Source organism: Hippoglossus hippoglossus, chromosome 13 (assembly GCF_009819705.1).
Source record: "Hippoglossus hippoglossus isolate fHipHip1 chromosome 13, fHipHip1.pri, whole genome shotgun sequence".
Classification (NCBI taxonomy): domain Eukaryota; kingdom Metazoa; phylum Chordata; class Actinopteri; order Pleuronectiformes; family Pleuronectidae; genus Hippoglossus; species Hippoglossus hippoglossus.
Window position 1 is genome coordinate 19,933,454 of NC_047163.1, and position 13,768 is coordinate 19,947,221.

General features: G+C 43.7%; 1 protein-coding gene across 1 annotated transcript; it reads right to left on the reverse strand.

Moving 5' to 3' along the window:
- phf12b (PHD finger protein 12b) lies at positions 1-12,469 on the reverse strand. Its single transcript, XM_034604272.1, has 15 exons — positions 11,745-12,469; positions 11,253-11,434; positions 9,566-9,638; positions 8,969-9,425; positions 7,923-8,043; positions 7,705-7,837; positions 7,419-7,583; positions 6,435-6,578; positions 4,553-5,297; positions 3,431-3,532; positions 3,171-3,320; positions 2,996-3,091; positions 2,411-2,493; positions 2,169-2,307; positions 1-1,204 (listed from the first exon to the last, which is right to left on the reverse strand). The coding sequence occupies exons 1-15, from the start codon at positions 11,808-11,810 to the stop codon at positions 729-731; spliced, it is 3,132 nt and encodes a 1,043-aa protein (XP_034460163.1). The 5' UTR covers positions 11,811-12,469; the 3' UTR covers positions 1-728.
- Between the last annotated feature and the right edge of the window lie 1,299 nt (positions 12,470-13,768).

The window sequence follows — 13,768 nt, forward strand, 5'->3', positions numbered from 1 at the left end:
GTTTGTTCTTAGAAAATCTTTCTGTATTTACAGGTTTGAACAGACAAGCAGATACAGACAAAGAGTGCTTATATACAGAGCAGCACAAGATGTTAAAATGAGTGCTAAAACAATGTGGTATTTACAGACGGACTACAGCGAAAATTACAGACTAGGAACAAGTTTTATCACAAAACTTCAGGTACTCTACACAGTATCACAAATTCCATGAACTGTACAGTTAAAAACCAAAAAATGGTAATCTACATGAAATCCAATGTTTCTCCAACTGAGAGGCACTGAATTATATATATTTACATTATATATACATATAGTGTATAAGCATGTATGTTTTCATACATATATAGCTACCTGTGGTGCAAAAGCAGCAAAAGAAATAAGAATGTATGGAATTCAATACTACAAAATAAAGGGTTTGTGCTAAATGGGATGACTGACAGAGTAATGTTACACCATACATAACTAATATACTGGCAAAAGAAAAATTGAGCATAGGTAAATAATGTTGCTCAAACTCCTAATGGTCTGAAGTGAACAGAAGGTTACTGTCAGTCAAAAACAGAGGAGATTGTCAATAATACTTCAAGTTCATGCAAAGATATAAACTATTAAAAATGACCAAAAAAAAAAACTTTTCCCTGTTGACCAACCAGCTGTGCAGCTTTCCCTTCATTGTGACTAGGAAGGTGCAAAACAAAAAGGCGGGAGGGCAGGACTTCCTGTGCAGGTTACGGAACCGAGTTGGAGTGCAGTACGGGCACTTGGTGGGGAGGGACAGTCTCAGTGTCAGCCTCTTCCTGGCTGGAAGGGCTGCTCACTGTGGCAGTGCTGGGCAGTGATGGTGTGGAGGTGGAGTTGGTGGCGGTGTTGGTGGCAGCTGCAGTACTGCTGCTGCTGGTGGTGGTGGTGCCAGCGCAACTGCTGGCAGATGTGGTGGTCTGCTCCTCTTTGGGCTGCTTACTCGCAAACTCAGTGATGCTGAAGACAAACTGGAGGCAGCCCAGTTTAATGTAGCTACCGTGATGCAGCAGGGCCGTACCCTCCCACCCTGCCCCACTGCCTCCAATCAGGCTGGAGCTGCTCGCCTTACAGGTGCAAGACAGCTCAGAGCCGCCCTGAGACTGGCTGCTCATCACTCCACCCGCTGGCAGCAGACCCACCACAGAGCTGGGACCCTCGCCCTCCTCACGCTTCTTACTGCGACCTGCAGAGAACATAGGGAGAAATTAGGAGAAAGGTACTCAAAGAGGCAGTGACATGTCAACGTAATCTATAATTTAGCAAGAAACAAGGAAAGAACAACAGTAATAGTTGGGTGGGAAAAGTGAAGAGAAGGTGGTGATGGCATCGAGGGGCAATACAGTTGAATGTCATTAAAGAAGTCTTCGTGCCTGATCTCACCGGTACTGACTGGATTTAATTTATTTGAATGCAATGGCAGTGAGAAGCTGATTTTCTTGTGACAGGTAAGTATCCCATGTGTAATTTTGATAAAGGCCCCATATTTTACACCTTTCTGGGATTGAATTTGAGGTATTGGTACCCCTAGGATGATGTATCAGTGGTTTAAAGTTGAAAAAACTGCTGCAATGTGTATTTCCGTGTCCTCTCTTCTGCCTCTCTCTGGAGCTGCAGACAGAACAGGCTGTTTTCGCCTGCCTCTTGAGCCCCTCCTCTGATTGGCTGACTGCACTTTGAGTGACACGCGACCAGGCCTATCACCGGTCTCATTCTGGCGGATTTGACAATCTCTGGCTGTAAACACATGCGGTTACTGCATCTACACCCATGTTTATCTACAGTGCTAATGCAAAAAAAACAACCTTTGTCTACTAATCCCTCCTGGATTCAACAGACAGGAAAAGGCAGCATCTGAGAGTCTGTATGATGAAGCTATGTTTTTAAGATTATACTGAATGACAGCAACTCAAACATTAGATTGAGGCGTGTGCAAGGAGTGCCATCTAGAGGCAGGATGGGGTGTTGTTCACTCCTGCGCCAACTCTATGCTTATGCAACGACAATAATAACTATGTCTGATAGACACACTTAGTTGCATCTGTTTTATTGACTGCATTTGACAAAAGAGGTGAAAGATTAATTGTGAAACTTGCTGATGATCCTACAAACGGGGAAAACTTTAGTGTGTAAGACTTAGATTTACTCACGAATGATGCCTTGGACTTTGGCCACCAGGCCGCTGGGTACAGATGGTGAGACCTTCTCAGAGAAGTCACATGAGTAGAGAACATTGTCCACCGTGGTGCCGTGCTCACTGTAGTTGAGCAGCTCATAATGCTTGGTATTCTATAAAGGGCACACAAACGATTTAGTCTATGACCAACAACCACAGCACTGTTGTGGTAATGGTACAATATCACACATCAGGAAACCACAAAAAACTCCAAACCTCATCGTAGAAAATACAGGCGTGTTTCCCCGATATGTAGTTGCAATGACCATAGTTTGTAAGGCACACGTCCATGTCAGCACCTTTACAAAAAAAAAACATTACAAACAAAATTAATTGTGGTTACATGGCCAAACTTAGTAATGCTCATCTAATAGACTTACACCCAGAGCACACTGGCCGCAGAAGCCGCGCTTTTCTCAAGACACAAGGTCTTGTTTTTTTTTTTTTCATGTACAGTGTGCAGTTCACAGTAAATTACACATTGAAAATAATCTTTCACCACAGTTTCAATGTTTATCTGTTGAATATGTTACCAACATAAATGTTTTGAACGCTTACTGTACCTACTTCAACACAAAAGCTCTACTGTTTCTATTGACTGAATCCATTCACAAGGCTTTGTTTGTTATTGCAAGACTGGAAGATGCACACCTTCATACCGTAGTCTTATTTTATTCGAGGAAACAGTAGTTATACCAACAGCTCAGCTGCTGAACCACAGCAGACAGGATGTGAGTTGTGCACAGAATGCAGCAGAGTAAATGGTTTTGCAGTCCCTGCGATAAAGTCTGAGTGTCTTACCAGATCCTATGTATAATGTCCTGTAGCACATGCTGACAGCTCCTCCTTTCCCTGTCAGAGGGTAGAAGACAGCTCGGGCCTGCACCTTCTTCTGACCTGTTTCAGAAAACATTTAACTGTTATACAGCAAATAACTTACTAAGTAGCAGTGTGAGAGGTCGGGTTAGTAACTCACTGTCAGGATGGGGGGGTGGGGTTTTGGGAGCATCACTGGTCGCTGAGGTGAGCAGAGTGCTGGGGGGCGCTTTGGGAGGGAAAAGCTGCTGGATCCTCTGCCAGGCCAAGAGCTTGATCATCTCTGCATCCAGTTTGTCAAGCATGATCCCTACATACACACACACGCAGGACCATTAAAACATAACCATACCATTTGTTGGCTTCTTAACAGACATGGCATTGTGTTGCCACATCTCACCACTGATTGAGCACACCTACCTCCATCACCGTCCTTTCCATCTTTCATACAGCTCGACAGGTCAGCAAATGTGGGGAAAGTGCTGGGCAGCAATGAGTCAATTCCAGGTCCAGCCTTCACGTCTACAGAGGAGAAACACACAGGCGTGATGGAACCTGCGGTCAGAGAACGAGATGTCTGCTCACTAACGGGATCTTGATTGTTGCCTTCTTTCATTAATTTACATTAACATCTTTTGAAAATATGTTTAAAATCTTTTTCTAAATAAAAAAAAATACATTTACACTGAAACTATTTAAATGTGTTTTTATTTCCAAAATCAATTCTGTTTGAAACATGGAATTTGATGCCAGTGACCACAAGAGGGAGCTATTAGGCTACAGTCTGCTGTGATGTGTTGCCCAGTATCAGTGACGATGGAGAGAGCAGTAAGTGGAAATGTCTGATCACCAACCAGCTGCAAACTTGACCACAGGCTTGATTTGACACCTTTCATTTGTTGCAGTGTTGCACTGTTAACCTGAACAAGTGTTTGGTATTGTGTAAACATTATTTTATCAACTGCTGATTATTTTTGATCAGATACCAGATAATGGGTTATTATGGACATTACAACAAATACATCTGACCAACAATGACCATGAGGAGTTGGTAGCAATAATTGATGTTGTTGGAGGTGTTTTAATATGCTCCATTTACTTAAATGCATTTGCTTTTTATGTTTTAATGAGGCAGATGGGACATGGCAACAGGTAAGATTTGTGGTTTATTTACCTCTTCCAACTGCCTTATAGAATTAAGTAGCAAACAAAAACCTTCAGAGCCCGAATGATACTGAGGCTGATGCCAATAGCAATTTTAACGATGATTATATGTGTGTTGGCAGGTGTTTGGTCTATTTGGAGTGGAGACGACTTGCTCGGTGTTTTATATAAATTAACTGATTGACGTAGTCATATTTTTCGTTTTTTAATGTATCCCAAGAACCTTCTTTCAGATTTCTTTCTGGTAACAAAAAGAAAGGTAAGAAAAAAAAAGAGTCATATTTAAGCAATGTACACATTGCAGACTAAACAAATGAATAAAAAAAAAACATATAAATAAAATAAATACTTGAGAAATACAAATCATTAGCTTTTTACCTGGAGTAGGCGACGATGATCCTAGCTTGGTAGAGCCATGCTCCTGATTGCCTTTAAGTGGTGTGTCAGAGCGGGCACTGCTGGTGATGGAGTAGGAGGGTTTTTCTTTGCTGGTCACACACGCCTCCTGGAGCGCCGTCTGATTCCTGTGGTTTTGCTGGCTGCTGTGGGGCCATATCGTTGGTGCAGGGGGGCAATTTTTCTGGGCGCAGGCGACTGTGGTGCTTTCAGGCTCCTTTTTAACCGTTTCAGCACCTATGTGGTTCACCAGACCAGAGGTAGGAGCCGAGTCTGCAGGCGTTGAGCTGAGCTTTGTTCTGCACTGCAGCTCCACCTGCCTGCAGGGGTCTGACGAGCTGTTACAGTCTATGGGCCCGTTGGCCTTGGGAGGCGGACGCTCCTCTGCTAGAGGTCCGTTGGGTTTCCTACAGTTCTGACATGATGCCATGTTGCATTTACAAATACCCAGTTCTGCTGTGGTGTCTCTTGAAAGAGAGGCCCGCTGCTGGTCGTCGGCTGTACTGCAGGGTTTAGAGCAGGGGTCAGGGGATAAAGTCCTTCCTAAAGAGGCCTGAGTTTTCTTGTCCTCTGACATTAAACATGATTTAGTACCAATTTTCTGTTCAGACTCCTTCTCTGCTGACGATGTTACTGATGACACGGTAGGTGCCGTGGATGAGGCCTTTTGTTTGATGGACAGGTGTCGCATGATGCTGCACTGGAGGGCGATCACATCCTGAAGCCACTGTTCAACACAATAGAATCAGGTTTAATTACATGAGGTGCAACCATCAATCCTTTAAGAGAAGCCCGTTCTATGTAATCTATATACATTTACATCACAGAATAATCAAAACATTCATTTTACTTTTGTTACAATATTTTGAATAAAAGTATCTGATTTCTGGGGAACCATTTATCCTACCAATTCAGTCAGTGACAAAAATCCTACAATCATAAGGTTTTCCAAATGGTAAATGGACTGCATCGGTATAGTATATTTATATAGTGCTTTCCAAGTCTTCCTACACCCAAAGCACTTTACAGTACAAGTTTCATTCATCCATTCACACACATTTATTCAACACTACCAACACAGTATTTTTGTCTTTTCACACACCAATCACACACAGTCAGCACAGCCATTGAGGGTAACTTGGGGTCCAGTATTTTGCCATAGGACACTTCGACATGCGAAGTGGAGGAGCTGCAGTTCAAACAATCTTGTGGTTAGTGCCCTCTCAGACTCCTGAGCCACAGCAGTCTTGTGTGTGGAGTAGGGCTGAGCGATATGAATCAATATCACGATTTTAATTTGGTTTAACCTTGATTACAACTAATAATTTATTGTTGTGTTGTGTTGTCTTACACACATATCATGATCCAGCAAAACACAAAACAGGTGATATGACTGTTAAAAACTTTGTTCCGAATTAGACTAATAATAACGGCAAAACATCATCAATGAGCATTTTTTTGTACTGATTAGATGTCTATGATTGTATTTTTTATTATAAAATTCTTACTTAAATCTCACTTCTGATTACCTTCTTAGAGAACAAACCACTTAGAATCAGTTGAGCTTAAAAAGTCACTATGAACTGAAACATTTGTATTCAGGAATTGGACTGTGAATGTTATTCTCCTGCAAAAGGTAGACGGTATTAAGCTGTCTTTAAAGGCCTGACTACTTTCTGAAGCCATTTTATATGACAGAAAAATAATTTCTATAAAATTATTTGTACAGAAGGATCACAAACTGAACCAAACTTTTTGAATTTTTTTTAAACATACAATAAGAGTTGTGTAGCGTACAGAAAACTATGTGACTATGTGTACAGTGCAATAGTGTGTAGTAGCTACAGATGTTTCTTTTGCCTACCTCTCGCTGTTCAGCCTCTGTGGTGAGTTGCTTTGAGGCTTGATGGTCTGGAACTCCACTACAAACCAGCTCCAACTGGTGCACCCCTGCAGGAAGCAGTATGGGGGGAGGGTTCTGGTAATGGGACTTAATGGCATCTGGCACCTGAGAGTAAACAGTGATTGTTAGAAATAACTTGATCTGTTAAATAAAAAATTTCCAAATATATTTTAATGTCTCTAAATGAAGGATGAACACATGATGATTATCTCTGGGTGCCCTGCCAAAGTAGATCGACATGTGTGCACATTATGTTCATTCATTCATTTCTGATGATGGAGTTCTGTTATTAAACCGATTTCCGACAAGAACTCTGGAGAATGTTCACACAATTGGGCCCGGACTCTCTCCTGAGTTTACCTTGTAGAAAAAAAAACATTCAGCAGGAGATTCTCCACTCAGAAACATTCACAACAACATAGAAATATCTGAAGCAAACAGGTGAGGGGTTGTTCCTCATGTAGAAGCAGGACATAACATTAATTCCACTACAATCACATTATTGTTTACAGCACGTCACCACCGGCATTTGCCCTTATCACCAAAGGGTCTCGACATCTTCGTTAGTGTCTTATACCTGTATGGCCTATTTTTTCATCCTGAGATATTTGTATTATTTCTGTCTATTTTTCAGTTTTGCATGCATCATGTTAGAAACTTCATCAACACGCCTACTCGCTCGCTGTGAATCCTCCTGACTGAGCAACATAAAACTAAAGCCTGACAAATGCACCAGCATGAATTTTAAACATTTGTCAGCCAATGCACAACCGTCAACGATAAGGATGAAAGTTGCGGCATGAACTGCCTGTTTTTCATCCGCTTGTCTTAGCATTTCAGCTCGGACCACACAAAAACTATTCAGGACACCCTGCGGAAATACTGAAGAAATGATACAATATGCTGCTGTTAGTCCAGATTCTCAAAATGAGGCAGCCAGTCTACCTTGATGGTCTTCCTGTTGTGGTGGAGGGGGGTGCGCCGGTTAGGGGCGTTCTGACGGTGAACTCTGCGCAGGAAATCCAACTTGACAGCATGCTGGGACATCCTGTCCTGGAACTGGTCGAAGAGCTGACAGCGGCTGGAAAGGGTCAAGCTCTTCTGATTCAGCTGGACATCAAACACATATTTGAGATGAAAAATAATTATTCTGTTGCAGCTGCCCGACTGAGACAAACTCAAAAGAGAAAAAAAAGATTGTTTCGCTCTGAGCCGAGATAGAGCTTCTCACCACTATGTGCTCAATGTGGTTTGGACACATCCATTTGCCAGCAGGTAAAGCTGTGAGTGGGGGGTCCAGACAGTCCATGTGAAACAGAAGGGGACAATAATCACACTGGATCAGTGGAGCCATCCTGCAACTCCTGTGAGAGGAAATGAAAGACTTCAGGTTAAGAGAGGAAACACTTCACGATCTGTGTGCACATACTGTGATTGGGCAGTACTGACCTGTTGCATGAAAAGCAGACTTTGACTGGAAGAGGGACCAGACCGTTAGGATCTAGTTCGTGCTGAGGCCTCCTGAATGGTTTCCCTAATAGCTCTTCTTTTCTCCTCCGTTTACTGCTACCTACAAATCCAAAACACAGGAACAATTTATGAACAACCCAGCCCAGATTTCCTCACAATAACCTTATCAATACTATAAACTTTTTGTTCAAAGAGCACTTTTATAAATCCACATTACAGACAGCTTCATACAAGGCAGCAACTTCCAAATAAGCATATCACAAAGATCTTTTCTGACTAGAGTTATAAGCAAATAAAACCAATTATAGTGTAGCAAGCATAAGGGCAGAGACAGTGAAAACCAAGTAAATCAGGAATAGCTAACTCATAGGAGCATGTATCAGGAAAGATTTAAAAGCGGCCAGTGATTCTTCCAACCGTGGTTGACCTGTTCCATAGCTTCAGGGCTCTGGCATGAACGCTCAATAAATCCCAGGACACGCTCTACAACCAAATCAAAATCCACTTTCAGGACTTACTTCAGCTACTGCTAGTTTAATTTCTAGTAGTGTCAGAGTTTCAAAAAGAAAGGCTGTGATGGAGTTTCTGAACCTTGGGTTCAGGATCCAGCACGGGTCAAACGTTGTCATAATTTGTAAAAAACGTATTTGCAGGATTAATGCTCATGGAAATAAAATACAAATGTCTTTCAGACTCAGATTCAAAAGGACAACTTAGCAGCTCTTTAACTGTCATTTTTGCATTAGGAGTTAGATTGTGAGGCCAGTTGTACCATAAACAAAACTCAAAAATAACTATGATGATTGAGTTACATAAACACAGATGTCCAGCTCAGTTTGGAGTTTTTAAACAGACAAAATATAATCTACCGTAGCTTTGTAAACGATAGGCGTAAATAGAACTACACCAAAAACAGCATGACTATGGCAGTATTTTACAAGGCTTATTATTTACATATCATTTGAAGTAGTTAAAATAAAGACACTATTATTTCACAGTTTATGTTTTCATAATGACTGACTGACCTGGCAGTGCAGTGGTGCAGGTGAGCTCAGTGGGCAGCTGGAACTGTGTGGGGTTTCTCTCCATAGCAGCAGCTATCAGCAGCTGGAAGGGTCTCTTGAGGAGACGTGGTGTTGGAGCGGATAGCGGAGCACAGTCGAGCTCTACGCCCTGAACTTCATCCTCAGGTTCGGCTACCTCCTCCTCCCCGTCATTCTGCTCCTCAGAAGGAGTCGGTGTGGATGAACTGTTGGAGGTGGGCGTCCCAGGTCGGCTGCTTGGCCTGCTGCTCGTCCTGCGGTCCAAGAGGCGCACCTGGGCCACCCGTAAACCTGGTCCTGCCGCTCCGGCCCCCGGGGGCAGGCCATCTAGCCGCAGTGGGCCAGCATTGAGCTCCAGCTCGACGGCTGGGGAAGCAGAGCGCTTCGACGAGGACCTCTCTGACAGGCCGTTAGTCTGTTCGGACTTCTGCTCTCGCTTCTGACAGTTGCAAACAAAGACATACACTCAGATTCATTTATTCATGTAACATACAGACACTTTTCTCTTCATTTTAACAGTAGCATGACAATAACATTGGTCAAGGATTGGGGGTGTAACCGAGAAGACCTGCCTCTCACCTTTTTCCTGACATTGCAGCGATGACACATCCACTCCCCCGGGGGAAGCATTTCTTCACTTAGAGGTGGATTACTGTGTTAAGAAAAAAAAATGCAATCATAAGTAAATGGGTTGATATTTAATGTAAGACAAATAATATATATTCATATTTAACATCTGTATATGCAGTCCTGATAAACTATAACTAACTTTGGTCTTTTGTGCAAAAACATTGTAAAGCCTACACAAACAATGAGGCTGATTGTGTGTATATGGTTCACTCGGCCCACTGAGCGTGAGGAAAGCTTTATAATAATCTATTCCAAAAATAAATTACAGAAACAATATACAATAAATGACAATAGCAACTTCCCCCATTGGAGCGTGCCACAAGTGTTATAAAATATGAGAAACAGTTACATAATGAGCAGAATTTATATACAACATAAAATCTTTCCTTTCACATCTAAACATTATCAGAAGTCAGGCCCAGTAACACAACCTCCAAAATAATACACACTCGCAATGCAGCAAGTTTCCTCCCAGTGTGCAGGGATGCGAGCCACTACAATCTGAGCAGATTAAGCCATCCATGGCCAGAGCATGTTTGATAAAAACATGTCCGTTTGCAGGTGACAGTCTGATCTCAATTCGTCCGAATGCACAGTTACAATAATCCTGCGGGCGGATGTTGAACGGAGAAAAGCGGCACCGGATAAACGCTGCGAACGGGGACGAGTTCTGCGACACGACCACAACAAACTCTGCCCTGCTGCTCCTGCTTCATCTGACAATAATAACCAACATGTCATCGCCATTCCACCCTTTCTCGATGCTTGATTTCAAAGGTTGATAAAATGGCGGTGGAACAGAGGAAAAGCGGAGCAGGGAGGTCGCCATATTGTAAACACAGGCAACTCGACTCCATTTTTAGCAGCAGCAGCGGCTCCGCTGGCTGCAGCCACAACAGGAGGGGAGGACCGACTGCAAGCTGAGTCCAGCCTCTTCCTCTGAACACGGCTACGTGCACATGCTTCTGTCTGGCCCCATACTTTTTTCTAAACATGCTTTTCGTTCACAATAACGATCGGAGTTATGCTTCATGCAAACTCTCCGCTAACAACGTTGTGCTGCAGCGCGTGTCGAAGGGCACACGTCCCCGAAGAATGAGGAAACAGCGATGAGCTACTGTGAAGTCACCCGACACCGGCTTGCATCAGATGGATAGTTGTCCTCCTTGCACACCAGACTTCATTCAATAAACCTCTGATTTGATGTCCGTCTTTGAATACACTAAAGATTGGCTGGAAATGTGACTTCAAAATGTGTTTACATTGTTGTTCATGCGTGCTGGCGTGTTCGGCACATAAGCAACCAACTGGGAAGGGCTGTGGACCAAATTAGCAACTTTACAAAGTGTCGTGCAGTTGTGTGGCATGAAACAAGGTGTGTGAACCCACCGATGGAAGAAGTTGGAGAAATAACTGTGGGCATGTGTGTGGCATCAGATAAGCGTCGATTAGAGATTACAATCTCTTCTTTTCATTCATTTACTTCACCCTGTGTCCTTCCTCCTGCTCATTTCTGCAGCACCAAACTCAGTCATGGCATCAACCCTCCACACGTTATGCATTGGTGCGTGCAGCTACTGCGTTGGAGTGTTTCACTTCTGAACATGCAGTCGTGGACATGTTGCACGGAACTTACCAGCACTGGAGGTGGAAGGCTGCAGGACAGTGGTCGCAGCACAGCAAGTCTCCCCCCTCCCGGCAGCTATCGCAGGTGTCATGGTTGGTGGCCCTGCCGCTCCTTCGGACGTCTCGCACCAACTTCCGACTCCTCTTCTCGACATCCTCGGACTTCGGGGGCGCCAGCAGTGTTTGGATTTGCTGTGAAAACATGTTGAGTTGTAGATGATGAGATCGCGGTGGCCCCTGTCGGACAGTTTGCCCACAGAGGTGGAAAATATGCAGCTCTCTGCCGGCTGTGGCTCCTCACGCTGAGAATGGGGGGCGGTAATGTTAACTTGTGGGCCTCCATTACCAACCCAAACTACTGAGTGAGCCAGCCGAGAACCGCTTGACAGCATGTCGTGGTGGTCTACGTATTACCACAATCTAAATGGGGGAAATTGCATTAAAACATGAGCAATGCGGGAATGTTTATGTTAGCCACGGCCTTACAGCAGAGCAGCCTCACCTCCATTAAGCCCCCGGAGGTATCCAAATCGTACACAATCGTCGGGGTCTCCATTTTGTCCCACATTCATCCAGAAGCAGTCGCCACAAGAGGATTGCGGTTCTAATGCCTACCGGGCACGCAGCGACGACAGGAAACCCCTCAATAAGTCTGCTTTCCCTAATGTTTCTGACCAGCGGGTGGCTGGCCAAGCGATGCTAGCTAACGTTAGCCGGCTACAGGAGCGAACTACGAAGGCAAGACGTCAGCCAGTCAAGGTTGTGAAGCTAGCGGGCTCACTAGCTTGTGCCGCTGCCCCCTCCAAAAGAAAGCAGGAAACAAAGATAGCTGTGCGGTTAAAACACCGGGTGCTTAGCGCCACGTTTTGTGCGCTAACGCCAGACCTACGTACGGTTTTTAAATATGAACGGACCGTCGCTGCTGGCTACAAAACCCATCTGCGGCCTAGCTGGCCGGCCATGATTCTTGTTTCTGCTCCGGCGAGAAGGAGCCGTGTAAATTTGCAAACCCCTCCGCTCCCATTGTCAGCAGAGGACGTAGCCAGAAGAAATGCGGGAGACAATCGGTGCCGCGGTCCAATGCACGGTTTCCGACAGCGCTCGAAAAGTAAAATCCTCAAACCGGGAACGTGGAGATGCAAATTTTGTTGGTGTTATTGTTGTGAGAAGCCCGAGCATCTACAGTGGCTGCTAGCGACATCCTAAACCTATTGGCGCAACCGCGAACCGCCGTACGCGCATGCGCAGTGCAGCGGAAATAGATGAGCGAGGAGGTCCATGCATGTGTGGCGAGGAGCCAGCAGATGGTATTATTTCACTGATGTGGCAGCAGCTTCGGTGAAGAAGAGGCTTCATCCGACAGAGGCGGGAGGAAAGGTGGCAGAAGAGATGAGGGGGGAAGACGGGAAGACGGGAGGGGACGAGGGTTTGACCAAATTCAGAGGAAAGTGGGAGAAATGAGACGAACAGGAGGAGACAATAATATGTAAGACTCAGATTTGGACACACAGGGGTAAACAGTGCGGGGAAACATGATACAGGAAACAGTTCATCATGTCATACACTGTCAGAAATACGAGCAAGAAAGAATAAACCTCGGCAAGATTAAAGCGAATTTTGATTTTAAGAGATATCCTACAAAATAACTCAAAACGCAAGTGTTATCGAATACTAATTCATTATCTTATAATAACAAATATCACTGAGAGAGTATGTTTGTTTTTTTAACTCAATAGAATAGATCAGACATCCTGGTCCACACTCCAAACCAGCTGGTGGCGGTAATGCACCAAATCGTTGTTTGCCAACCGCCAATAGAACCCAAAAGAAGAAGAAGGTGGTATACTTTGAAACAGGTCTTCAACAGGGGGGTCGCGAAATTTTTGGTTGATTAGACAATTTATTTATTTATATATATATATTTTCAACCAATTTTTCCCCCACAAATTTAAAGTCTTAAATACACATTAACATGAATCCAACATATTGTAGCGAACGGATAAATGGAGGCAGAAGACGTTATCTTTCAGTCAGCAATGCACACATTCAGCAACACACAATAATAAAAACATGAATATATGAACCTGTGTATTATTTGAATAGCTTAATATTGAATGCACAATAACAGGGTAGCTATGTTTATACATGGCTATAGGCCCAGTTTAATATAAAACACAATTTTATACAATATATATCGTAGGGGGTCCCTGCTCCATCTCTCCATCAGTTTGGGGGTCCTTGGCCTGAAAAACGTTGAAGACCCCTGCATTAAAATGTTTCCAGATAATGTCTTGTTATACTGAATGTGTCATATAGCACTATTGAGTCTACTACTTCTATAGCCATTACTACTTATTCTACTTCTGCTATAGCCATCACTACCTCTTCTACTTCTTCTATAGCCATCACTACTTCTTCTACTTCTTCTACTTCTTCTATAGCCATCACTACTTATTCTACTTCTTCTATAGCCATCACTACTTCTTCTACTTCTTCTATAGCCATTGCTACTTCTTCTACTTCTTC

What these genes read in the sequence shown, in the direction of transcription:
- phf12b (XM_034604272.1), bottom strand. Translation starts at nt 11,810, where the DNA reads ATGTGGGACAAAATGGAGACCCCGACGATTGTGTACGATTTGGATACC. An exon ending in CCTCCGGGGGCTTAATGGAG is followed by an intron (nt 11,435 to 11,744) that starts GTGAGGCTGCTC and finishes ATGTTTTCACAG; the next exon opens with CAAATCCAAACACTGCTGGC. An exon ending in CAAAGTCCAAGGCATCATTC is followed by an intron (nt 1,205 to 2,168) that starts GTGAGTAAATCT and finishes TGTTCTCTGCAG; the next exon opens with GTCGCAGTAAGAAGCGTGAG.